General features: G+C 38.3%; 3 protein-coding genes across 3 annotated transcripts; 2 read left to right on the top strand and 1 right to left on the bottom strand.

Moving 5' to 3' along the window:
• The first annotated feature begins 202 nt into the window (after positions 1-202).
• On the top strand, positions 203-5,744 carry olfml3b (olfactomedin-like 3b). Its single transcript, XM_051416174.1, has 3 exons — positions 203-493; positions 1,566-1,851; positions 3,070-5,744. Exons 1-3 carry the CDS (start codon positions 395-397, stop codon positions 3,852-3,854), a joined length of 1,170 nt encoding a protein of 389 aa, XP_051272134.1. The 5' UTR covers positions 203-394; the 3' UTR covers positions 3,855-5,744.
• A 737-nt stretch (positions 5,745-6,481) lies between these two features.
• cdk2 (cyclin-dependent kinase 2) lies at positions 6,482-11,587 on the bottom strand. Its single transcript, XM_051416192.1, has 7 exons — positions 11,115-11,587; positions 9,890-9,967; positions 9,667-9,787; positions 9,398-9,568; positions 8,981-9,082; positions 8,654-8,857; positions 6,482-7,427 (listed from the first exon to the last, which is right to left on the bottom strand). The coding sequence occupies exons 1-7, from the start codon at positions 11,228-11,230 to the stop codon at positions 7,323-7,325; spliced, it is 897 nt and encodes a 298-aa protein (XP_051272152.1). The 5' UTR covers positions 11,231-11,587; the 3' UTR covers positions 6,482-7,322.
• Positions 11,588-16,959: 5,372 nt separating this feature from the next.
• On the top strand, positions 16,960-24,528 carry pmela (premelanosome protein a). Its single transcript, XM_051416135.1, has 12 exons — positions 16,960-17,121; positions 18,322-18,417; positions 18,506-18,652; positions 19,069-19,206; positions 19,956-20,117; positions 20,229-20,513; positions 20,606-21,556; positions 21,647-21,802; positions 21,912-22,014; positions 22,586-22,791; positions 22,891-22,981; positions 23,926-24,528. Exons 1-12 carry the CDS (start codon positions 17,064-17,066, stop codon positions 24,077-24,079), a joined length of 2,547 nt encoding a protein of 848 aa, XP_051272095.1. The 5' UTR covers positions 16,960-17,063; the 3' UTR covers positions 24,080-24,528.
• Positions 24,529-24,729: the final 201 nt, after the last annotated feature.

The following is a 24,729-nucleotide window of genomic DNA, read 5'->3' on the forward strand; positions in this document are numbered from 1 at the left end:
TGGTTAAAAATCCACAGTTCACATGGTCTTCTCCTTAACACAGGAGCACAGTGCCTCACAGACTCCCACTTATATTACACTTCCTCCTACGTAACTCGTGCGCCACATTAACGTCCTGTGTTTTGAATTAAAAACGTCCGACTCCCTCAAAGCCATATGTGAACTCAAACATCAGACTACAATTTTTCAGTTTGTCAATCAGGTGAAGTAGAAATAAAAACCACTGTCTCTCTTAGAGACTGCACGCTTCCATCTACCAGATGTTTTTGGCTCCTCCCAGACAGCTTAGTAAAACATTCCAGCCCACCTCTGGGAATCTGCTGGCTCCTCCACACTCTCTCACTGAGCTCCAGTCCAAATTTTACAGGAGCTGAAAAGACCAAGCTGACACAAAATGAGAGGACTTGTTGTATTGGTTACTTTGGCCTGCTTTGCCACCGCTCAGCACCAAGCACTGATTGACTACTTGGAGCGGAGGCTGCTTGCTATTGAGGTAAGAGACACTTTACCTCCCTGTCGAGCCCTGCGCTCCAGAGTCCCTCTGAAAGGAAACTTCCAGGGACAGGGCAAAGGCAATGGAATGCAGATGTGGGCAAATCCTGAGGAAAATGCTGGAAAATACAGCTCTCTGAAATGTATAGGGATTATGGGCTTCTTGTCTGGGTAAAGAGACTGAGGTAAAAAAGGTAGTTTAAACGTTTGATTGGTCCAGATATGTATGTATGATGTCAGAATGACACAGTGTGTACAAAAACTGCAGTTTGTAATGTAGTTACATTATGAAAAAAACTAAAATTATATAAAAGTAGGTTTGTTTTAAAAGAGTTGTTGCATTAAAAGAGAAATTAATGAATGACAGTTATCATGATGATAAGGTAAATTATAATTATGATTAATTATTCAAACATATGCCATATTAAACATGTTTCAGAGCACTGTATTGCCTGTGTGGAAACTAAATTTTATAAATATATATAAAATATATAATACATTTAGGAAACAGACTGCTGTTAAATGACCAGTAATTGTTCACCATGGGGATCTTGTCATTCAGTTATTCTATTTCAATATTGTGGTTTTGTTTTGTATGAAAAGATTCAATATTAAACATGTTCTACTTTTTCAATTTAGGTCCATAGTCATTTTCTAGCAGAGACAGCAAAAACTCTCTCAAAATATTATTCATCCACATCTCCTAGTCAGACTTCACCTCCACAGCGGGGTCAGAGGTCAGGGTCTGCCAGAGTGAGCTCATGGGGTTTAGTGTTTTGCTAAGGGACATTTGAGCAGGGTGGATACTTGCCACGTGTGGGCTGAACCTGGTTGTTTGAAGGATGATTTTCCTTCTTATTATGCCCTTATGTCCCAGACTATTTCCTAAGCCTGCAAAGAACATTAAATTATGGCCTATTCAGAGGTCTTCTAGAGCTATATTTACTGTTCCTGTAAAACAAATACCCGTGTATTGCTCACATTACTGAAATACAAACAGGTAAGATGCAATCATTTCCGATTGTGTGAAAAATCTGACGTAGCTAATCTGTGTCACCTTCTTTTTAAAACAGGACCGGATCTCTCTGTGGCACGAACAGACCACCCGCTATGCCTCAGAGCTGCGGGAGCTGAAGCAACAGATGGTTTCCCAGCTGGAGAACCTGGATAAAGAGAAAGAGATACTGAGAACGAATCTGGACGGTGTGGGGACCCGAGTGGACCGGGTTGAGCGTGAGCTGGACTACTTGGAGACTCAGAACGGAGCTCAGCCGTGTGTGGACGTGGACGACAAGCTGATAGAGCAGCAGGTGACGTTGGTGCAGGAGAAACAGAAGGCCAAATATTCAAAACTATCAGGTGAGGTATAATGTGCTTAAACTGCACTGAGACAGTAAGAAGACCGGTTTATACATCACTGTATTTTCAGTCAAATTATATATATATATATATATATATATATATATATATATATATATATATCAATTAATCAATCAATCAGACTTTATTTGTGTGCTTCATACACCCTCTCTTATCCTCTCGGTTTGGCTATTTTCTTGGAATTTGTTGATAATAAGAAAATGAAATTAGTAAGAAAAACCTAAATAAATGAGTGGAGAAACATGAACACAGATGTTTCTTTATGGGAGACACAAGAGGTAAATATAGTTCAATGTGTCTAAATAATGTGAATGGTCTTCACAGTCAGGCTTTAATTTGCCACTCGTCTTTATATAACAGGAACAAATAAGACAAGCTTTTTTGTAGATCCTGGGTCTGTCAGTAAACTCTACCTAACCTTGACTTGACCTTTGAACCCCAAACTACTTGAATGACTAGTTTAATAAATCTTGGGAAATATGCTTATTTGTTTAAGAGTTAGATGATAAGATTGATACTACTCTCACATCCATCTGTTAAATATGAAGCTGGAGCTGGTTTTCTTAACTTAGCATACAACTGGAAACAGGAAACAGCTAAACTGGATCAACAATTCTTTTGTTTAATCTTTACAAAAACCCAAAATATAAAAACAACAGGTTGTGGTTTTAGGTTTTGGACTCTTTGTCCTCTTGGCTCGGCTGGTTGTTGACAATATTCGCAGCTACGACAGTAAACTAACTGTCTCCTGTCTGACAATGCACAGACCGATATAATACTGGTACTGATCCTCTTGTCAAACTGTTGGCGAGAAACCAAACAAGCATTTTTCCTAAAAGCAAATCTAGCAAGGACCAGTGTGTAGGATTTAGTGGCATATAGTGGTGAAGTTGCAGCTTAGCCTTCCAAGTGTGTAAGAGAAACTACAGTGGCCACAAAAGGTCCAATTTAGAGTCAGTGTTTGGTTTGTCCGTTCTGGGTTACTGTAGAAACATGGCGGTTCAACATGGTGGCATCATTCTAAGGTAACAAAAAAAAATCAATTCTTAATTTCCAGTGATTACACACTAAAACCTTTGAACATTATTTCTGCCAATAGATCCTCCGAAATGTTACACACTGGACCTTTAAATGATGAAATGACCTTTGAAGAGAGTGTCGCCCATCATGTAAAGTCTGTCACTCTCTCATTTTCAGACTGCAGCGACATGATCTCCAGCGTAAAAGCCATGAAGATCTTGAAGCGAGTTGGAGGGCCAAAGGGCATGTGGACCAAAGACACCAGCAGGGTCTCTGCGAAGGTCTACATATTTAACGGTACAGATGAAGACACTATCCACGAGTTTGCGACTGTGCAAGACTTCACCCGCTCTCTGGGTATGTCTTTGTCCAAGACCCTGAGGCTGCCGTCTTCCTGGAGGGGAACAGGCCATGTGGTCTACAACAATCACGCGTATTACATAAATCAGGCTGACGACATAATGGTTGTTAAATATGACATGAAGAACAGCTCTGTGACAGACAGCGCAGTGTTCCCAGTGCAGGACCACGTTCCAGTGTACGGCCTGACCCCTGAGACGCTGATGGACCTGGCTGTGGACGAGGAAGGCCTGTGGGCCATTTATGCCACACGGCAGAATGAGAGGCACATCTCTCTGGCTAAAATGGACGCCAACTCGCTGGACATCGAGCAAATGTGGGACACAAACTGTCCGAGAGAGAACGCAGAGGCGGCTTTCGTCATCTGCGGGACTCTGTATGTGGTGTACAACACCAAGCAGCCCGGTCGATCTCGTGTCCAGTGTGTGTACGATGTCAACGGTATGGTGACCAACGAAGAAGCACCACTGATTTACTTTCCAAAGCGTTACGGAGCCCACTCCAGTCTGAAGTACAACCCTCAGGAGCAGCTGCTGTACGCCTGGGATGATGGCTACCAGATCCTGTACAAGCTTGTCATGAAAAAGAAACTAGAAATTTGAGTTAATTAATGCACCTCACCATCCTCCCAATACTTCCACAAACACACCCAAACCCCCTTAAAGTACAATCACAGTGTTTTTAGTTATATTATTGCTGATCATTTTTAATGCATGCTGCAGAGGTTGGACCGAGTTATTGTTTTACAAATCATGTGAAAGTCTCAAGTCAAGACAGCCAGTCAAGTTCCAAGTCCTAAACAGGTCATAATGCGCTCTTCGCCAAACGTACAAACAAGGCAACATTAGTTCTTCATGGTTCTTTCCTACAGCTTGATTGGATGCTGTCCGTTTAGTTCAAACTAAGTGGATCCGGGAAATTTAGTGTCGACTTGCTGGAAATGAATTGTGTTACCGTTAGCTGATTCAGGACATGAATTGATTTGTGGCACACTTTTTAATCATTGGGCTTTGGGGAAGGTATTAAATATTTTAAAGTCAAAGTTTCAAGCATTTTTCCCTGTTTCATTATTGTGACTTATAACAGTTTAAGTCTAGACTAGGAAAAATACACTAAACATTGCAAACACACAACATGGCATGTAAAATAGTGATCAGTCAAGTATTGATCATTTGTAAAATGCAGTATCACTGGTACAGGCTTTAAGTCTGAATATCCAAACGCTTAAAAAGGTGCAAAAGTGCTGGACTGTAGAACTGTATCTGTATACTCTCTATGTCTCTCTCACTCTCAGATGTGACGTATTTCCAAATTGTGTTACGTGATTTCTTTATCTGAAGCACAGTTTCTTGTTGCTGCCAAACTCTTTTTTCTAATCAGACGTCGATTTACTGTACTGACCTGTGATCTCTTGTGCTGTTTGTTTAAGTTTCTAAAGATGTACCTTGTAATTTAGGGTCATGGTGGTGAATCAGCCAAGCACTTGTTTATTACAAATAGAGGACATATCATCACTTTTCATACTTTACATGTCATTTAGTTGTCTGAATACATAAATCTTGGTAGCATCCATTGAAAGCACTCATTATTTGTTGTTTAATTGTGCACACTGCCAGGAAAAGCCCTTGAGTTTGAGAAGCATTGTTTTTATAGGGAATCAAAGACAAAGGTAAGCGTATGTGTTGCATCTATAATAATTAAATCTAATTACAGGCTTTAGTGTTGCTGAACTAGTCGGTATTTAACATTTATTATGTTCAGAAGATAGAATTAAAAGTTTCATTTTGCAGCTTTGTTAATTAATCAGTCTATCTATGGTGCAGACTGATGAAAGAAACGGCCATAATCAATATATCTATGGTGTTGTCACTTATAGTGCAACCACAACAATGTTGTCACTATGGCAACCTCAGAGCCTCAATAAATATAACACGGATATTAGGGATACGTGAGTGGAAAAAGCTAGCTGGCTAGTACTGTTATATTTCTCTTTCTATGCATTATGGGTACTTTTTCCCACAAGTTGAGCACATGTGTTTTTACTAAATGAAATCACCAAATGTAACAAAGAGCACCACTATTGGAATTACGCCTCTCATATAATGCAATTGTTCATTAATTTATATCTGAATATAACATATCTATTTCTTACTGTTTGCTTCTTCGTTTTCCCACAATCATTTATTCTTATGTTTGCCTCTAATTATTGTTCCTTTTGAAAATAAACATCTGTTAACACAAGGAGTCTTTTTCTATGCACAGATACAAACATTAGAGCCATGTGTGAGATTTAAACATTTCAGACTTTGGCATGCCTCAGTGTTAACATAAAAAAAGACAAACAGCACTGCATGCCGTTACTTTTTCTCTGTGAGTCTGATTTTCTATGCAGACTTTGTGTTACTCTACATCTCTTGTTTCTTTAAGGTGAACTGTATTGACTGACATAACTTCTAAATATGGCCTGACTAATAAAAACTCATGTATTTGTATTTCATGAGTTTTTTGTGCAGCTTTCTTTCAGTTACCTGTGAAAATAGACTCATAAATCGTGGCATCCAGAGGTGAAGGAGCAGTGTGTTGAATATCTAAAAAAGGTTTGCAGAGAATGACAAATATTACACTTAAAACACTGAGTATGAAGCAGTTATTACAGACATTATAATGTTTGTTTATATGCATATGAAGCCTACTTTCCCCTTTTAAACCCTAATTTACCACATGTTCATTTTGTGTCTTGAAAACAATTAAAATATCACTTTTAGCATACTTTGCTTATATTTCCCATCATTTTAATTGTCAAGTTGTCATGTATTTCTTTGCATTATTTCACTCACGCAGGTTCAGTATTAGCCCTATTAAACTGTTACTTCATCATCACAGCCTAACAACATAAATGGCTCCTTTCAGCTTGTGGCCTTAATAGAGGAGAACATTTTAGTTGAAAAACTAACCAGTTTAACATTAGTTTATATGTGATGTGGTGCCAGCAGTAGAAATGGGCCTGTGTATTCGTCCAGCCAAAGATCGATGAAGTGTAACAATAATTTGATTTAACAATGCCAGACAGCTTTTAACTCCGGTATTTGAGTCTCACAAACTAACTGGGGCATTAATTGTTTCACTTGGCTCCAGAACTGAAGAAAACATCATTAACTATGTTGACCTTTCACATGAACCAGCTGTAGTGTGAACTTTAGACCAAAATGATCCTCATAAGAACAAACAGTAACAGTTATTTAAACAAGTTTATTTTTTTTCAAACTGTAAATAAACAATATCCATAAAAACGGTTAAGTTTGAATAAAATCTAGAGTAAGAAAGATGCAACAGCACAATTCTGTAAAATCTGAATTACAACAGGGAACATTTGTATAACTGTACAATCCCGCCAGCAAACCCCAATGACCAATTTCTGTGTTAAACAACCAAAAGGTGCCGTTTTAAAATCACTTCAAGATACTTTAGATCCAATTTATGAATTTAACTGCAAGAAAATCAGCCTCAACCAACTGTTTTACATCAGCTGACGATGTCTGCTGTGTGACGCGTAGCGAGAGCCGCCACTACGTCTTCCATTCAGCTTACAAAGCATCACATTTGTTATTTGCACTATCCCAGAAACTTATTCGATCATATTTAATTCTAACTACTTGACTATTTGAATTTGGACTTCCTAAAGCCAACTGACCGTTTACATTGGGACATTTAATGGCAGAAAACTAGAATGTGTCTATCTCAGTCGGAGGAACATCCTAATCACAAATAACATTTACATCAAAAATGGCATTTAAACATAAATATGCAAAATAATGATTTTGAAGATTACAGTTAAACATCCATAACTATTATAACATAATGGCTGAAAAAAAAAAAAAAAACTCTCAGGACATCTGCCGTCAAGAAAGCTGGTTTTAGGTATTAACAAATATTCATTAAAGGATCCAACGTATCCTGTAGTGTCCACTTTTTCTGTCCATTCCAGTCGTGGACATGAAAGCGAGGCGAGGAGGTCCTTATTGCTTAGACATTGTTGGCATTAAAATGGCCGGAAGATATTTTGGCTTGACTCAGAGTCTCAGATGAGGGATTGGCATGGTGACGTCACGGAAGAATCGATGTACAAGGGCGTTTTTGGCAGATAACCTTTTGTTTGGATCGTAATTCAGCATTTCCTGCAGTGACAGAAACAGAGAAATACAGTCAGTGTATCTAATAATGAGTCTTTCCATTTTTGATTAATGTGCTGTTTGTTTTCTTGATTAATCATTTAGTCTGTAAAACGTAACAAAATAGTGGGAAATCTTTGTTATAATTTCCACACAGCCCAAATTTAGATTAAATATAATCAGTTAATTATCGGATTTGACAAAGAAAAAGATAAAATCCTCAAATTTAAAGAATCTCCCTTTTTGCTTGAAAAATGACATCAACGATAAGATTAATTCTATGGTGGCTTATTGGTTGATCAACTAATTGCTATAGAGCTTTCATATACTTGTACGCTGTAGTGTAAAAACAATGTACTTTTCAGACTGTAACAGTACGTGTATTCAATATGGGACGTTCGGTATGCCCTGTGACCCAAACAATTACTGTCAACACACCCTATTTATGTTGAGCACTCATCGTGGAACATAAATTATAGGGCTTGAGTTTTACCCGGAAAGTGTTGGCAGCACACCAGTTGTTGTCTATCAGCTGTAGCAAGCCAGTTAGCTTTGCCGGGTTAGACGGCAGCGATTTGTTTCAAACTGTATGCAAACATTGTTCAACTGACGTCGGGTATGTCTGTGGAAACACTTTAAGCGTGTCATTTACAACGCAGGTTTCCAACTCTCTCAGAAATCATTTTCCAGGACCTTCCCGGGAGTTTTTGTCTATAATATATCGGTATAGACCTAGCATTGACTTTAACTCCAGTTTTTTCTATGATGAAGTGACTCAGGTTCATTACAACGCCATAAAGATCGGTGCAAGTCTGTTCCACTCAGCATCAGCTAGATTGACTGACAAAAGGAAAAGGGAGCTTTTAAGAAGTTTTTCCGTTCCGCTTCACATCTGGTAAACCCCCTTTGAGCTGTCAGAGTCTTACAATGGAGCTTTACTGTGTAATTATAAATTTTCCTTATTGACATTGTGTCAGTATTTCAGTACATTCACTGTTACAGTAAGAACTGAACAGAACTAATGAGCTACTGTTAAGTTCAAAAGTGTAAACAAAAATGTTCAAAACATTAATGGATCCACACCTAACTAACCACTTGTTCCTTGACAAACATATTTAACAAAGACCTTAATAATGTCTTTTGATCTTGCTGATGAACACACAAACAATCAAACATATGAGATGGGGGTAATTCATGAAAAATGAATCTAAGAATAAAATAAATATTCTCACTCCAAGCAGTTCTCTTCCATCGTCATCAAGAAGAGGCACCACTTTGGACAGATCCTGCCGGGCCCACTTGGGGAACGATGGTTTGTAGTCCGGCATTGACGTGACTCCAGGCCAGACGGTCTCATCGGGGGTGCCCAAGGTGCGGAAGATTCGGAATAACTGATCGATCTCTGAGTCGCCGGGGAATAAGGCCCTCCTGGTGATCTGTGCAACCAGTGAGACAGTGAGTTAAGTGTGCTGGTTGGACGTTATGTTGGATCCAGTGTGCATCAGGCTTCATATATTCACAGAGGAGCTTTTTGTAAGAGATGAAACTGGGTGCATTACCATTTCAGCAAAGATGCACCCCAAACTCCAGATGTCGACAGCTGTGGAGTAGTATTTACAGCCCAGGAGAATTTCTGGTGCTCTGTACCAAAGTGTTACCACCTGAAATATATCACAGACGAAAGTTTGTAATTAGCACAATTTCTTCAGAAAAAGAAAACAGAAAATGATCAACAAAAACCTCCTGAAACAACTTTAGTTTAGCGACATGCAACCCAAGAAATAAAAATGATAAGCTTGAGTAGAGGGAGATATTTCTGCCATTAGCCGATGTTGACTTTACCAGATAATTCAGGTTAGGCAGAGGAATCATGAAGGAGTGTACTCGACTGCTGGGCATGGTTATAAATATGCACTTTAAAGTATTTTCTAAAGAAACCTGTTGACATAGATCAACAAGGTGGCTGTACATGTTACCTCATGCGTATATGTGCGGACAGGCACCCCAAAAGCTCTCGCCAGGCCGAAGTCAGCGAGCTTGATCTCCCCCTGGGCGTTGATGAGGAGGTTCTGGGGCTTCAGGTCTCGATGAAGAACCCTGTGAGAGTGGCAGAAGGCCAGGCCTTGCAGCAGTTGGAAAAGATAGCTCTAAAAACAGGGGAAATACATGTATACAAAGGTAAGTCAAGTGATTTCTTGAAAAGATCAAGACACATCTTGTTTGGCAAAATGTAGTTTATGTTTACCTTAACCAGAGGCAGTGGGATACCAGCGACTGAAGACGAGTCCATGAACTTTTTAAGATCCTGATGAAGGAACTCAAAAACAAGGTAGAGCTTGTTCTCGGTGTGGATGACATCCCGCAATCTGTAAAACAATAACAGGCAGGTTGGCTTGAAAACAGACAGAAAGTAACACAAGTATGTTGTAAGCAGGATTTAGCTGAAAGTCGTAACATTAGGAACTTACTTGACAATATTTGGATGACTTAGTTCTTTGAGAAGTGAAATCTCTCGGATGGCCGTGCTTGGTACACCCTCTGTTTCCCTGTATGAAACACATGGTACATTAACTGGTTATGTTACTGAATCACAGGTTATAATAAAGATGTCATTTTACCTTTTTATTTACTTCAGCTTGGTTAATAATTTCATAACATTTACTGATTTCACTATGTTTATCTCCACAGGACAAAGCATTCACAACAAAATAACTGTGTTCACAATGAACAGATCCGTACAATTAGACATAACTTCTCTTATAGTGGCACTGCACAGTCCTATACATGTATCACTGCCTGCTAACATATCAGCCAACAAAAGATAAGCACAGAAATGCCTTGGCTTCCTGCGGTCTGACACAAAGGTCAGAAAACACTGGACAGAGTGAGTCACTGGTGCCACCTGCTGAAGCCCTGGTACTGATATCCCTTGGCACAGCATGGCAGCAAATTAACATTTTAAAAACTAACAATTCTGAATGTAGCCCTATGCAAAGTATGTAACGTATGTTTTTTTTTTGCATAATGCACGTAACAACCTAAGTTTAAATATGCATAATATAAGTAACGTTACAACCTTTTTGGCTATGGACCCCTTATAATGAAGCAATGTCTACCTGTGAGCCTTTAATACAAATTAATGCCTTAGTGCTGATATAAGTTCTGAGCAGCTGAAACAAAAAGTAAATTTATCTTTTCAAACTGTTTAACTGGACAGATTTTTTAGAGGAGAGAAAAATAATTTAAATCAGAAAATATCTCCTCAATCACCCAGTGACCCCTCTGATTTATACTGGGACCCATTGCAGGAGGTGTTACCATAGATTGTAGGCTCTTTTTTTAAAATTGTATGTAAATTTGGGGGGTTATAGGAAGTTAAATGGCTGCAGTAAAAACTGCAACTATAAAATCTGTTGTGTGCACTGGATTATAAGAGGTGTGTGTAAAAGTAGCTGCAGTTTAAAGACTGATGGTTAAGAACCACTCTCACTGTAATATTTTTACTTTCCTAAGTCAAACCCTGCAGGAGTGACTGGAGGAAGCTCTGCACATCTTCCGTTTATCTGTCACACCCTGATGGAGCCATGAGGAGGGAAACACTGATCAAATATGAAGTGAAAAGCAGCATTTAGCTGCAGCCACGTTAGCTCGGCCTCCCGTTGTACCCAGATGATAACAACAATCTTAACTTACGTCTCCAGCCTGATCTTCTTGAGAGCAACCGTCTCTCCGGTGGCTTTGTTCTTGGCTTTGTACACCACTCCATACGTCCCTTCTCCTATCTTTTCCACCTTCTGAAACGAATCCATTGGTATTTGTTTTAAGAGGAAGAGGAGAGGAGTATGTTGTGTGTTTAGCTCTTTGTGTGTGAGCTAACAACTGCTCGGCGGCTACAGACACCAACGTAAACGAGCAGCGCGAGGACCGACATATAATAATTAACGGCTCCTCGGGGCTCGTTCAGGCGGTCCGGGTTCACCGCAGCCTGAGCACAGGGGTCCGGTCGACGGTGGACTGTCTCGGGTCGGAGCCGAACAGCTACAGACTGCGGGGTCGGATCATTTGTTGCCCCTGATAATGTTAATATCCGCTGATATTAGGATTAGCGTGGCGGGCTCTCGTCTGAACCAACACAGCGGCGCTTTCCCGCGTTAGCCCCGGGAGCGTTCGTTTTTGTGTTCACTACGCGCCGACTGTTGTAGCCGGGTGGTGTTTCACAGTTTTTTTAAGTGGCTCCTCAAAAGAGTTATGATCAGGAATCGTCGCGTAGGAGACTGGTGGCGACAAGTAACTAAACTGTCTTTTTAAAAATACTGTCGGTTGAGTTTGATCAGTTGGTTTTAATGTCTGTGGGTGCAGGTGGAGAGGTGTGGTCGTGTTATGTCCGGAGGAGAAACAAACATACAACGAACAAACCCCCACAGGTCACGTGGTGAGACGTTGATGACGTTTTACGCAACCGACGGAAGCAGCAGCAAGACAAAAAGTAGTTTTGTAGTTTAAATGAGGTTAAAATACATTTTTATTTATTAAAATAAAAGAACAAGTACAACCTTTATGTATCACAGTAAACAAAAGTAGATATTGTTAAGTTCACAGAAATACAGTCACCAGTGTGTGATCAATATGAGTATCAGTAAGTATATTTATATATATTTATATTTATATTTATTTATATTTATATTTATTTATATTTATATTTATATATATATTTATATTTATATATATTTATATTTATATTTATATATATTTATATATATTTACATTTATATATATTTATATATATTTATTTACATTTATATATATATTTATATAAATAAATATAAATATATATATTTATATTTATTTATATTTATATATATTTATATTTATATTTATAAGTGCTTAAGGTATTTGTACTTTATTTGACTTTGTTCATTTTCTGCTACTTCTGCTAATTCTACATTTCAGAGGTAAATATTGCACTTTCTTTTCCACTACATTTATTTGATACATTTATTTTCTAGTTACTTTGCAGATTCAATTTATTAATGCAAAATATAATCAAGAAATACATTATTCTGTAGGCCTAGTATTATAGGTTGAAATAAAACTTTATTGATCCCAGAGGTACCATTTGCCAGCTCCATTGAAGTGGTGAAAACATTAATGCATCAATGAATATTTAATACTTAGGTTATACATATACATTAATCTGCATACTGCATGATGAGTACTTTTGGTACTTTAAGTACATTTCGATGCTAATACTTATTATCCTATCCCCTTATTGTACTTTTACTTAAGTAAAAATAAATGAATGAAGGACTTTTAACATAGTATTTATGTGGCATTTTATTTAAGATCTGAGTACTTCTTCCACCACTGTAGGTTGTTACATGTAAAAACACAAAAACAAAATGCAAGTCTTTATCTTTTTAACAGTTTCTGGATTTATAGAAAAACAAAACAACCAATAAAACACTGCTTTTCAAGTTTTAAAACACGTTATTTGCGTCATTTGGCACTTTTAAGCCTGTAAAGGTTTTTCACAATAGACCTTTAGAATACTTTAAATGAATGAGACCTTTATTGCCCTTTGGGAATTCGCTTTGCACAATGAGCATTTAAAATGTAAAAATAACATCAACACCCAAATATGACAGCATAGCAAGATATAAAAAAACATAATATAATAACATGACAGCACATAATACATAAAAACAAATATCATAAAGACATCATCATAAAAAGCACAATTTTAGGAAGTTGATAAAATATAAAATATCATATTTTAATTATGTCTGATTTATAAAGGCAGTTTTAGTTTTGTATACTTTTTGCAAGGAAATGATGTGGACTGGTTTGTTGGTAAATGTCAAATAATGTAGTAAATTGCACCATATTTCACAGTGTACTGACTGACAGATATAATATATACTGTGTGTGTGTGTGTGTGTGTGTGTGTGTGTGTGTGTGTTTACTGAACAGGACAGAGGAAAAGAGAAACACAGTTGCTCCCTCTAGTGGTAGAAAGTGTAGCTCTGCAATTCCTCAATAGAGCAAATGGTTCCCAACCTATTTCTATCACACCTCTCTGTAGAAGCTGGAATAAACCTCTCTCTAACTCTCTGTCTTTTTATTATTCCTGAATAAATCCGATTCACAGCAGACATTTTGACTTTTCATAGCAGGAAAAGCACAAGTGGAACTAACATTGATGACGTCTTTGTTCCACCAATTATTGCAACATGTTGCAGCAATTAACAAAGTTATTAGTCACACCTGGGTTTGACGAGTTAAAATGATTGCTGTGAAAAAGGTCTTTTCAACTTAAATTGCACTGAACATGTTTACCACTGATCATGCGTGCCCTCTTTGCAATGGCTTTGTGTGGCTCCCTGGGGGAATGGGCGGATTAACCAGTTACAGGATCCTGGAGCTGCTGGGCCACTAAGCCCCCCATGCAACATCCGACAAAGGCTGGGGACATTGTAGTTATATGGTATATGAGTCTAAACAAATAAACCTGCATTTCTCTCAGGACAGCAACACCTGAGCTTTTTCTACTGCGACAAGTAAAAATGTCTGCTGTGAGAAAAGTCCTGTATTAATGTGAAATATGGACCAGGACTGCTCATAAGGCTCTGGGTGTCCTCTGTTACTGCATGAAGAAACAGCTTCTGTTGGTCTGTCTGGACGTGGAAGCACTCAGTAGTACACATGAGCCCAGAGGCCACCCAGCAAATCTATGTGTGAAGTGATGTTTCTGTCCACTATAAAGAAATTATTTCTCGTTTTATGTTGTTTATTACATGTGAGTTAAAGGCATAAATATGAGTTAAAATGCTGCTATAGGTACATGCATGGTATATGTTGGTTTGTTTAGTGTCATTCACAGTTTACATAATGTGAATGCACTGAATGACTTCTATGCTTGCTGTGTTCGTGAACTGGTTTGCCTGTCTGGTCTGATCTTGTACTGGCATTTCACCGACCAGATGGCTTTATCGATCTGGCTTTTGGCCAATAATAAAACACAATACTCATTTTCTGTGAGTTAGTGTACAACTAAAAGGTTGTTAGTGTGTGTGTGTGTGACTGCAGGTGGGGGATGGGCTCTGTTTGTCTGTGTTTTATATGAGTTTTAATTGTGGCCCTGATGTTTCATTATCTGTACTTCCACAAGCTAAACATGAGAATATTTCCTGTTTTGTTAATATTATACTTTTTAACTCAAAGAAATGTTACTAGGCTATTTTATCAATTTCATTTTAGCTTGCTACTAAAAAACACTGTAATCTAATGCAGCCATTCACACACATTAAATAAATCCTGGAATAATCCTGAAAAGCAAGCATTTCCTAAAATTCCCAGATTCCCAACAACTGCTCCTGTCTAAAATCCAGCTTTCTAAATTCTATGTTAATTCCCCAAATTCCCTGAAACCCAGAAACATTGTCATTAGAATACTACACAGTGGGGGCAAAAGAAGTAAATGGTTAACTATTTGTGGTATGTTAAGTCAGGTGCTCTGTGGGAAGGATTTATTTCCTTCTGAACTCTGCTGTTAGCACATGAGAGGTCACATGTAGTGCAGCCTGAGCGGTCTCACAGCCTTGAGACAACATCACTGGAAAACCACTGTGGCAGCAGAGCTCATAGTCGTTACAGCAATAAAACAAAACCTGTTATAAACTCTTCTTTTATAACTTTATTTTGCCTTTTAAGAAGAAATACGGTATTTTTTCGACTCAATCATTCTTATAATCCACATTTTAAACATTAGGAAGTGAATTTATGGATATTAGAGTGAACTTCCTGATCAACAATGTAGCAACTTGCTTTCATATTCAGTTACTTTTAATGCTGTAAAATGTCCAAGACTTATTATTTTGTTATCTCGATATAACAAAGATCGTTTTCTGGTGATAACTAATTAATTAATAATGTGTTTGTCTTGATTTCAACCTACAAGAGCTGCCACGAACGGCTTCCGTAGCCACTGGCTGTAGCTGTAGCCTACCGGTTAGTTACACTTTACATTAGTTTGTTTACTTGACTGGAAGCCGTTCGTGGCAGCTCTTGTAGGTTGAAATCAAGACGAACAAATTATTAATTAATAAGTTATCACAAGAACATGATCTTTGTTATATCAAAATAACAAAATAATGACTTCGTTATCACGAGAAAACAAACTTTGTTATATCGAGATAACGAGATAATAAGTCGTTAACATGATATAACAGTGCATAAAAAATAATAAAAAATCTATGGCCGTTCTCGGTTTCTGTATTTTTTAATGTTTTTTTGGTTTTGTTCTTTTTATATTTTTTGTTTTCTTTCACCTTTGGTTATTTTGTGTACTCATCATTATTAATGAGGGCTACCCCTCAATGATTGAGTTAAATAAAGGTAATAATATATATATATATATATATATATATATGTAATAATATTAATATATAATATGAGAAACTGAGGGGGTTCACCTACTGTTTTTAACATTACAAATTTAAATGTTGCTTTTCTATTGTCCAGCTTTATAGATGAACATGAACCCTGGGCAATCAGAATAACATAAATTATTAATTGTAATTTATCAATGATGTCATGTTGCAGGATTTATTTATGAACAATGTGACTCAATTGTGAATGTGAATTAGATGTGACTCAAATGTACAATTCAGTAAGCAAACCAGAGTTGGGGGAATGGACATAACGCATTTATATTTTATAATGTGAGTTTTTTAATGACAGAATCAATCAGCTCCTTCCTCTAAATGCATTCCTGTCCTCATGTGAATGAAACTTAGGTTTATGAAGGAGGATATGTCTCCTAAACTAAGCACGGGTGTGTCTGCGTTGCTGCGAGCCCAGATTCTTCGAGCTGCAGCAGCCTGAGGTGGACAGCAGGATACGGGGGAATAGCTGAGGAAATAAAAGGATGCTATTGATTTGCCATCCACACACTCATCTTGTGACGCCCATGCAGTCATAGCTCTAAGGTCATACGTCAAAAGCAGGCATGACTCGAGCTTTGCTCACAGTTCTCACTGCTCTCTCTGTCCTAAAGCAGACATCGCGTACAACATTTTCATTTACACAGTACAGAAAGGCTTGATTTTCCAATAATGCACATAGACAATACTGTCCTTTCTGAGAAATATCTCATTTGTGTTCATTTGAATTATTTACGTGCACTAAATCCATGTTTTGGAAAAAAAATTCTGCATTAAATGATAATGAGCGCTTTATTAAAGGTATTAGTAGTATTAGAATCAGAAAAAGGCGATTTACACAAAGTTTACAAGTAAGAACACACAGCACACATGAAGTAAAATCATTGTTATCACACTTGAGAATATAAAGTCTAATAAATAAATACTAACAATGTTAAAACCTACAAGTAAATGCAACAGTTCCTGTAACAACAGTTAACAAAACAATACTCATATGTGTTCTTACAGTTTCAGAGGGGGTGGTGCCAGTTTGCCCAATGATGTCAGAGGTGAGAATAAACTTTATGGTAATTCAGGTCCGAGGCCCTCTTAAAGAGAGTGAGGAGACATTTCTGAAGTCTCTCTGGGAGTTGTGTTGGGGTTCAGGACTTGTAGGTGAGGATCAGGGCTCAAAGACAGGAAACACACAACCAAATACAGGATGACAACTCTAACACTGGTGCTGCTGGTACTGGCTTTTACATCTGCCACTGCGATAAGTGAGTACATCTGAAATTACAGACAAAAAGATTTAGTCAGGCATTTGTTTGTATGTTGTTTTTTTCTTTGGGGAAAATTATATGAGTGACAATGACAGGTACATTTTGTATATATATAGTTTTATTAGTAGTTATCACAGTTCTGCAATAAAAACAGTAAAACAACTATTCAACTTGTTTTAAAGACACAAACTTCAATTATTTATCTTATTTGACACAAAAGTTCAAAAGAAATAGATAAAGTAGAAATACCCTTTTGGCACAATCCTTATTACATTAAGAAAAGCAACAGTTGAGTGATAGTAGGTGTTTGAGAGATACCAGTGATTAATTTTAATTTGTATGACTAATGTAAATCAACACTTTTCTGCTTTCTCATGTCTGAATCACTGAGTTTGTTTTCTTTGTTTTGGTTACAGTTTTAATCTGTGATTTTACGCATATTTCATGCAAACACACTCCGCACTCTGTTAAAGAGATAAATGGTGGATAAGCTTTTACATGCCAATTTTGTGCTCTTACACTGTTTTTTTTACGCCAATTTGCATTCATGACAAAAGGCTCAATTATTTTCCAAGGTATGTTATAATTCAGAATATGCAAACTCTTCTTTTACTTTCATACTTGGAAATGTGAAAATAATTTGTCATGTTATTGTGAGGGAATTTATACAACAACATACATACATACTGACTGAGAGAAAATCCTGTGAGTCAGTCGTCTGGGATCCCTCATTCTTCTCACTGGGATTACTGATGTTGCTGCTCAGCTGATAGTCACATGAAAGGGATTGAGGGGGATTGCAGGTCGTGTGACTCCCACCGCCAAGAACCCCGACACTCCTCACCCCTCCTCGACACCAAATCATAAACCTGCTCTCGTTTACATAAGCTTCTCTATCGTTATGTGCAAAACTTGCTTGATTATCAGGAACAAGTTGTGCCTCTTTTAAAAAGCTTTCACAGCTTTAACTCTGCTGAAATATGAAGTTAATGGTATAAAAACCTTCAATCTGGTATTATATTTTATATATACTGACAAAGAAAACTGAAATACGTTTTTACAGCTACATTTTACACTACATTTTGCTTTTGTTGCTTCCCTGGAAATTTCTGTTGGTTGTATTGGTTGAGAATGAAACTTGAAATGAGTTGCATGATGTGGATCCTTTTCCTGAGCAGTTTCTAATATTTCTTCCAGAGCCTAGAAGTCAGTTTACACGTTATCGCTCATGGAACTCGCGGATGTATCCGGTGTGGAAAGATGGAGATTCGAGATTCAGAAACTGTTGGTCTGGTGAGGCTTATTTCTCTATTCCTAAAACCAGAAATGTTCTCTGCCAGTCAATCTGAAGATGTTAAATTGTGTGTAATCTTCTCTCCAGGTGGTGACGTAACTTTTGATCTGAAAAATGATGCGCCCACCCTGACTGGAGCAAGAGCAACCTTCTCTATTAATCTGAATTTCCCACCAAACCAGACAGTGCTCTCTGATGGGCAGGTGGTCTGGGCACAAAACTGCACCATCAATGGTAAGATACACTGAGAAGGGAAATTACTGTGCAACCTATTGTGATTTTTTAAAAATATTTTCATTGATGTTCAAAACCACAAGCAATAAACAAGGAGCTATGAACAGATAGGAGACTATTTCAATAGGAAATAACAACTTACAGACACTACCCGTCAGTTAACTTGGTAAAAATAGGATTTTCTAATTAAATAACTCATAGATTATTATGAAAAAGGAAACATGGATCTGTTAATGACCAGTTAAAACACTGACAATTTATTATAATCAATGAACCAATGTGATTTTAAAATTGTACTAGTTTTATAGTGGTAAGACAAAAGACCGTATTCTATATTTTTTTCAGAGTTACATTGTAAATAATCACATGTCTATTATTGTTATTGATCTATGATCTATGGCCGTCATCTTTTTCAGGACAACAGTATCAGGCGGGGCAGCCTGTGTATCCCGACCAGGACAATGAGCAGACCGGAGTTTTCCCTGATGGCACACCATTCACCAGGACAAGCCAGGACAAGAAACCTCACTATGTGTTTGTGTGGAAGACATGGGGTAAATATATTTAATTTTATATTAATGAGTATATTAAGAACCCTAATCTGCTCCTTAGCAGTAATTAATGTTGCAGGAGTGACACTGTGTTTCAGTTGAGGTAGTTCTTTGTCAGTACAAAAAAAACCCCACAGTTAAAGAAAACCCTCAGGGAATAGGAAAACAACACCAACTGCAGCTGTGACTACATTACATTAACATGTAAAAAGACAAAGAACAGACCATAAAGGGAACAGAGAGGAAGTTACTCCTCCAGCCAGAGAAGTTAAAATTTAACATTGGCCTCAGGCCGTATCACAAACAAATCACTTGTCTGCGATCTTCTATCTCTCATTTTATATCTGTCACAGAAAAAATTAACTAACTTTTTACATCTGAAGACACGTTAACAGAAAATACAGGTTATTTAAATTGTGAATAAACAAACCTCAAGAAAATCTTACACTTATTCTTTGAATAATTAGAATTATATGGATTAAATTAGTAGCGCTCCATAAGAAATTTTATTAGCACAATAGCCTCAGTTTAAAGGTTTTATTTTGGATTATCAAGCATACTTCTTGTGGTGAACAAGTCATGAAGAGGAACAAGAAATCTGTTCCTCAGCACAATTAAGAAAATCCACAGTTTCCTCTCATTTACTGTGAGATGAAAGTGACACCTGGAGTGTCTCCAAAATGTGTGAATTCAATTAAATTTGCTGTGATTGCCAGACCACTCTAAATAATCAGAATGTTTCTCTATTGTAGGTCGTTACTGGCAGGTGGCAGATGGTCCGTCCTCCTCCCTCTCTATCGGTACAGACAACGTCCCCCTGGGCTCATACAACATGGAGGTCGTCATCTATCACTGCCGTGGCAAAGACAAGTTCATCCCCCTCGGCTACGCCTCCACAATCTTCACCATCACAGGTGACCCATCAAACAATTTCTAACCTAACTTGTGGAAAATGACTCTTCAATATTTGTATTTCTGTAACAGCCCTCATCATAACAGCTCTCCATCTTTTTCTTCGCCATCAGACCAGGTTCCGTTCACCATATCACTCGCCCAAGTCAATGATGTAAACCAGGACGACCAGAACTTCATCCAGAACCGAGCTATTGCTTTCAGCGTCAAGCTCCACGATCCTAGCCAGTATCTCAATAGTGCCGACATCAGCTTCAGCTGGGACTTTGGTGACACCACTGGGACTCTGATCTCCAGAGACCTCACTGTCACACACACATACCTTAACGTCGGGACCTTCAAACCTCAGGTGGTCCTCATGGCAAGCATCCCCAATGGCTGCGGAAACCCCACTGCTGGTGAGATTTCAAAATGATTATTATTATTATTATTTTATCTTTTATGCATATATACTGAACTCTTGCTCAGTTGTTTTAAACTTTTCTTTCAGTTGTTCCTATTGATGCCTCTGCTGCACCAGCAGTAGTTGTGATGGCCTCCACCCCTGCAGTTGTCCCAGCAGCAGCAGCCGAGGGAGGAGATGCAATTGCTCTGGATGTTCCAGCTTCCGACGCCACACCTCTTGATGCTTCTGTGCAGCCAGCAGAAGCAGCCACAAACACAGAAGATGGAGAAGCAGCTGTTGATACAGACACAGAGGCAGTAGAGGTTGCCTCAGTAGCACCTGCAGGAGTGGATGCAGCTGTTGTCCCAGTGGAACAAGATCCCGCCAACACTGCTGCCCCGGCTGCAGAAGGAGATGTTGCTGCAGACGACACCGATGCAGCAGCAGCAGCAGCAGCAGCAGCAGCAGCAGCAGCAGGTGAGGTGGCTGTCTCTGTTGCACCTGCAGCTGAAGAACCAGCAGATGCTGATACAGCTGCTGCAGATGAAACCGCAGTGGTTATAGATGCAGCTGCAGAAAATGTGGCTGTGGTTGACGCTGCTGCCTCAGTTGCCCCTGTTGCAGAGGGAGAAGAAGCTCCAGCTGAGGTCGTCACTGTTGCTCCTGTAGCAGAAGTAGCTGCAGAGGAGGAAACTGACGTTGTGGCTGTTGATGCTGCTGCTGCTGAGGCTGCTGCTGAGGCTGCTGCTGAGGCTACTGTTGCTGCTGATGCTGTTGCTGAGGCTACTGTTGCAGCTGCTGTTGTTGATGCTGTTGCTGAGGCTGCTGCCGAGGCTACTGTTGCTGCTGATGTTGTTGCTGAGGCTACTGCTGCTGCTGCTGTTGTCGATGCTGCCGCAGAGGTTGTCCAAGTTGTAACAGAAGCCCCTGCTGATAACGTTGTAGTCCCTGCTGCTACTGAGACCACAGCTGTAGAAGAGGCGGCACCAGTTGAAGATACGGAGGCTGAAGTACAGGCAACTGAGAATGAAATTGCAGCTACTGCAGCTCCTGCAGGTTAGTATTATATATAACTAAAATAAATACACACCAAACAAAAAGATGGTCGACAAAAGTATTAAGTCAAAATGTGTCTTATTTTTCTAGAACAACCAGCCGGTGATGAAGCTGAAGTTCAAGCAGAGGTGGAAACAGACCCAGCACAAGTTCCCATCATTGTGGCTAAAAGACAAGCACCAGAGCTGACAGCTGACTGCATGGTCTACCGTTATGGCTCCCTTGCCACCTCTGTAGATGTTGTCCGTAAGTCAATATAGCTTTTGTAATTACAGATCATTTTATGCTTCAATAGAAACAGTATTATTTATTAATAGTGCTGAAATCTCTCTGTCTTCCTCTTTCAACCCTGCAGAGGGTATTGAAAGTGTAGAGATTGTACAGGTGTCCAACGTTGTAGCAATGGCAACTGAGTTGGATCAGAATGCTGTGGATGTGACCATTACCTGTCAGGGAAGGTGAGTGGTAACATTCATCAAATACACAAGCTAGTTGAAAGGTAGTACAGGTGTTGTCACTGTTGTTGTTAATTTAGCTCAGTCTAGAATCACACAACTCAAACAAATTGTCCTCATTCAAACTTTTGTAAGGTTGCACTGTAACCATCGGACAAATTAAAAAATATCAAAAAGTCAAAACTAAAACCATTGTTGATCTGTTAAAGCTTCTTCAGTATTCAACCTAGTGACACAGATAGCAGCCACTAAAAAAAGTACTGTAAACATATAAACACCAATGGCCAGTTTAATGTAAGGAACACCTGCATGGTAACAACCTCTAAAATGTCCAACTCAACACGCAGACAGAGTCAAGTTTCACTTACTGTTCAGCTTAACCTTATAAGTGTATTGATTTTGACTTGTCTGTTCTTTATAACTAATGCAACATTTAACTTCTAATTAGCATACTGTGATATGTATTTGTTATTATGTATTATGATTAGCACAAAAAACACATGAAAATAACATATCCACTTATGACTGTTCTCCTTGTAACTATGTCTTTGCATCTTTACTATCCTTCCTTCAGTCTGCCAAGTGAGGTGTGCACAGTCATTTCGGATGCGGACTGTATCACACCAATGCAAACAATCTGTAACGCTGCCACACCTTCTCCAGACTGTCAAATGATCCTTCGCCAGTTTTTCAATGACTCTGGAGTATTTTGCATCAACGTCTCCTTGACCAATGATGTCAGTCTTGCTGTGGCAAGTGCAAGAGTCAGTGTAACAGTAGGTGGGTGGAAGACAAATCAATTAATAGCCACTAAATCTTAATCTATAAAACACTTAATCTATAGACTATTCTCATTTGTATAATCTGCTTACATTTCAGCCTCAAGTGGTTCCCCAGCTGGAACTGCAGCCACAGTCCTGGGTGTTATGGTTCTCGCCTGTGTTGTCTGTTGTATTGGTTTGATGTACAGGTCAGTACCAACAATTTGAAAAATAAAATGGTGTAGTGAGTAGTAGTACAAAACCTATAAATAAAATATAAGTTGCAAACAAAAGTAGTGAAATTATGGTAAAATTGTTTATCCTGGTTTTATTGTGTAAAACATGATCCGGTCCTAAAGACCTTTTTAATACAGGATCTTTTCACTTGTCATAGGTGATAACATTAATGATTGCTCAGTTCATTTTAGATGTGTCAGAAGCCGTGTCAGTAAGCCAGCATGCACAATATCAAAACATATCTGGAAGTGATGAGCAAAACTGAATCCTCAGCAGCATATCAATTACATATACAGTATTAGTATTAGGTACAGCGATTGATCCCTGTGGAGTGCCCAAATATACAGCCTCCTGATCAGAGTCTGTACAACAGTGCTTTGAGCTAACGTCAGGATGCTAACATACTCACAATGCCAATGTTAACAAACTGATGTTTAGCAGGTAATATTTACCATGTTCGCCATCTTATTTTTTTAAATTTTTATTTTCTAATGAGTACTTAAAAAAAAAGTATAAGGTAGGATTACTTGTGCAGGTCTTTGGTCATAAACCAAGAACATGCAAATTTAAATTTTGACCTGATGATGACACTGGATGAAAAGAAATTATTAATTAATTATATGAAATAAAAAAAATAGAGGAACATGAATGTCTGTACCACATTTCACAGTAATTCATTTCACTCAAAACCTGAGCACAACCAGTCTGTTCAACAATTCATAGAAATCTTTTTTTTTTTAGATATTTCAGTCTTGCCCAAAGTGGTGGCCATCCCTAGAGCTCATCCCAGTTTTCATTCCTTGTTTACTTTTTATGATTTTGTTTCTAGTTCACATACATTTTGGCCTTTAACTTGGTAATTTTGTCATTCCTGAAGCATCCTCACCTGTCTCACCTGTTTCATGTTTCTAACCAGGCGGTTCAAGCAGTACCAGCCTCTAAGAGAAGACAGTGCTGACAGTAATGGAGGCAGTTCAGGGGTCACATCGGTGCCTTTGTTGTTGTGGAACTTGTTGAGCCGACAGTCACCAGGAGAAAGTCGTCCATTGCTTCAGGGGAGGATTGTGTGAATATCATCATCGGCATCACCATCTGCTAAAATATCGGCTTTATACACATATTACTTTAACTGTAGCAATATTGTAACTCTCAGTCAATGTATTGAACCAGAGCCATTAAGTGTACCAAGTTAAGTGAACCAGCTTGTACAACAAAATGTGTAGAAAAAAAGTGTGTAATAAAGTGAAGTGAAAGTGAAATAACAAAGGTTGACATATTTGTAGAGGAAAGTGATATTTATTTTGACCTACTACCTACTATTTTTTATTAATTGGCACTGACAGTTTATAGAAGCCATAACTTATTCTCTCATTTGTGGCCTACTTATAGTAAACCAATTGGAAAATCAATGTTAACACATTTCAGTTCAATTTCTTTACAATGTAATTAAAATCACTTACATCACAGAACATTATTGTGTTTGCTACCCTGAAATGAATAAAATGAAACTTTATCACCATCACGTTTGTAAATTATTATTATTATTATTATTGTGGCCCTTTGCTGCGTGCCATCCTCTTTCTTTCCTCCCTTTCCTGTCACTATCAATTATAGGCAATTAAACCCCCCTAAAACGGCACACTTCCTGCACAGATATAAATAGCCAGTTATTTCCCACGGGAGTTGGTGGAGACCACAACTGAGCTAAAAAGGACAGTAA

This window comes from Dicentrarchus labrax, unplaced genomic scaffold (genome assembly GCF_905237075.1).
Source record: "Dicentrarchus labrax unplaced genomic scaffold, dlabrax2021, whole genome shotgun sequence".
NCBI classification, from domain to species: domain Eukaryota; kingdom Metazoa; phylum Chordata; class Actinopteri; family Moronidae; genus Dicentrarchus; species Dicentrarchus labrax.

Coding starts and splice junctions, on each gene's coding strand:
- olfml3b (XM_051416174.1), top strand. CDS start 395: ATGAGAGGACTTGTTGTATTGGTTACTTTGGCCTGCTTTGCCACCGCT. Junction 494..1,565: donor GGAGGCTGCTTGCTATTGAG/GTAAGAGACACT, acceptor TTTTTAAAACAG/GACCGGATCTCTCTGTGGCA. Junction 1,852..3,069: donor CAAATATTCAAAACTATCAG/GTGAGGTATAAT, acceptor TCTCATTTTCAG/ACTGCAGCGACATGATCTCC.
- cdk2 (XM_051416192.1), bottom strand. CDS start 11,230: ATGGATTCGTTTCAGAAGGTGGAAAAGATAGGAGAAGGGACGTATGGA. Junction 9,083..9,397: donor TCCGCACATATACGCATGAG/GTAACATGTACA, acceptor GATATATTTCAG/GTGGTAACACTTTGGTACAG. Junction 7,428..8,653: donor ATGGAAGAGAACTGCTTGGA/GTGAGAATATTT, acceptor CTGTCACTGCAG/GAAATGCTGAATTACGATCC.
- pmela (XM_051416135.1), top strand. CDS start 17,064: ATGACAACTCTAACACTGGTGCTGCTGGTACTGGCTTTTACATCTGCC. Junction 17,122..18,321: donor TACATCTGCCACTGCGATAA/GTGAGTACATCT, acceptor TATTTCTTCCAG/AGCCTAGAAGTCAGTTTACA. Junction 21,803..21,911: donor CACCTCTGTAGATGTTGTCC/GTAAGTCAATAT, acceptor TCAACCCTGCAG/AGGGTATTGAAAGTGTAGAG.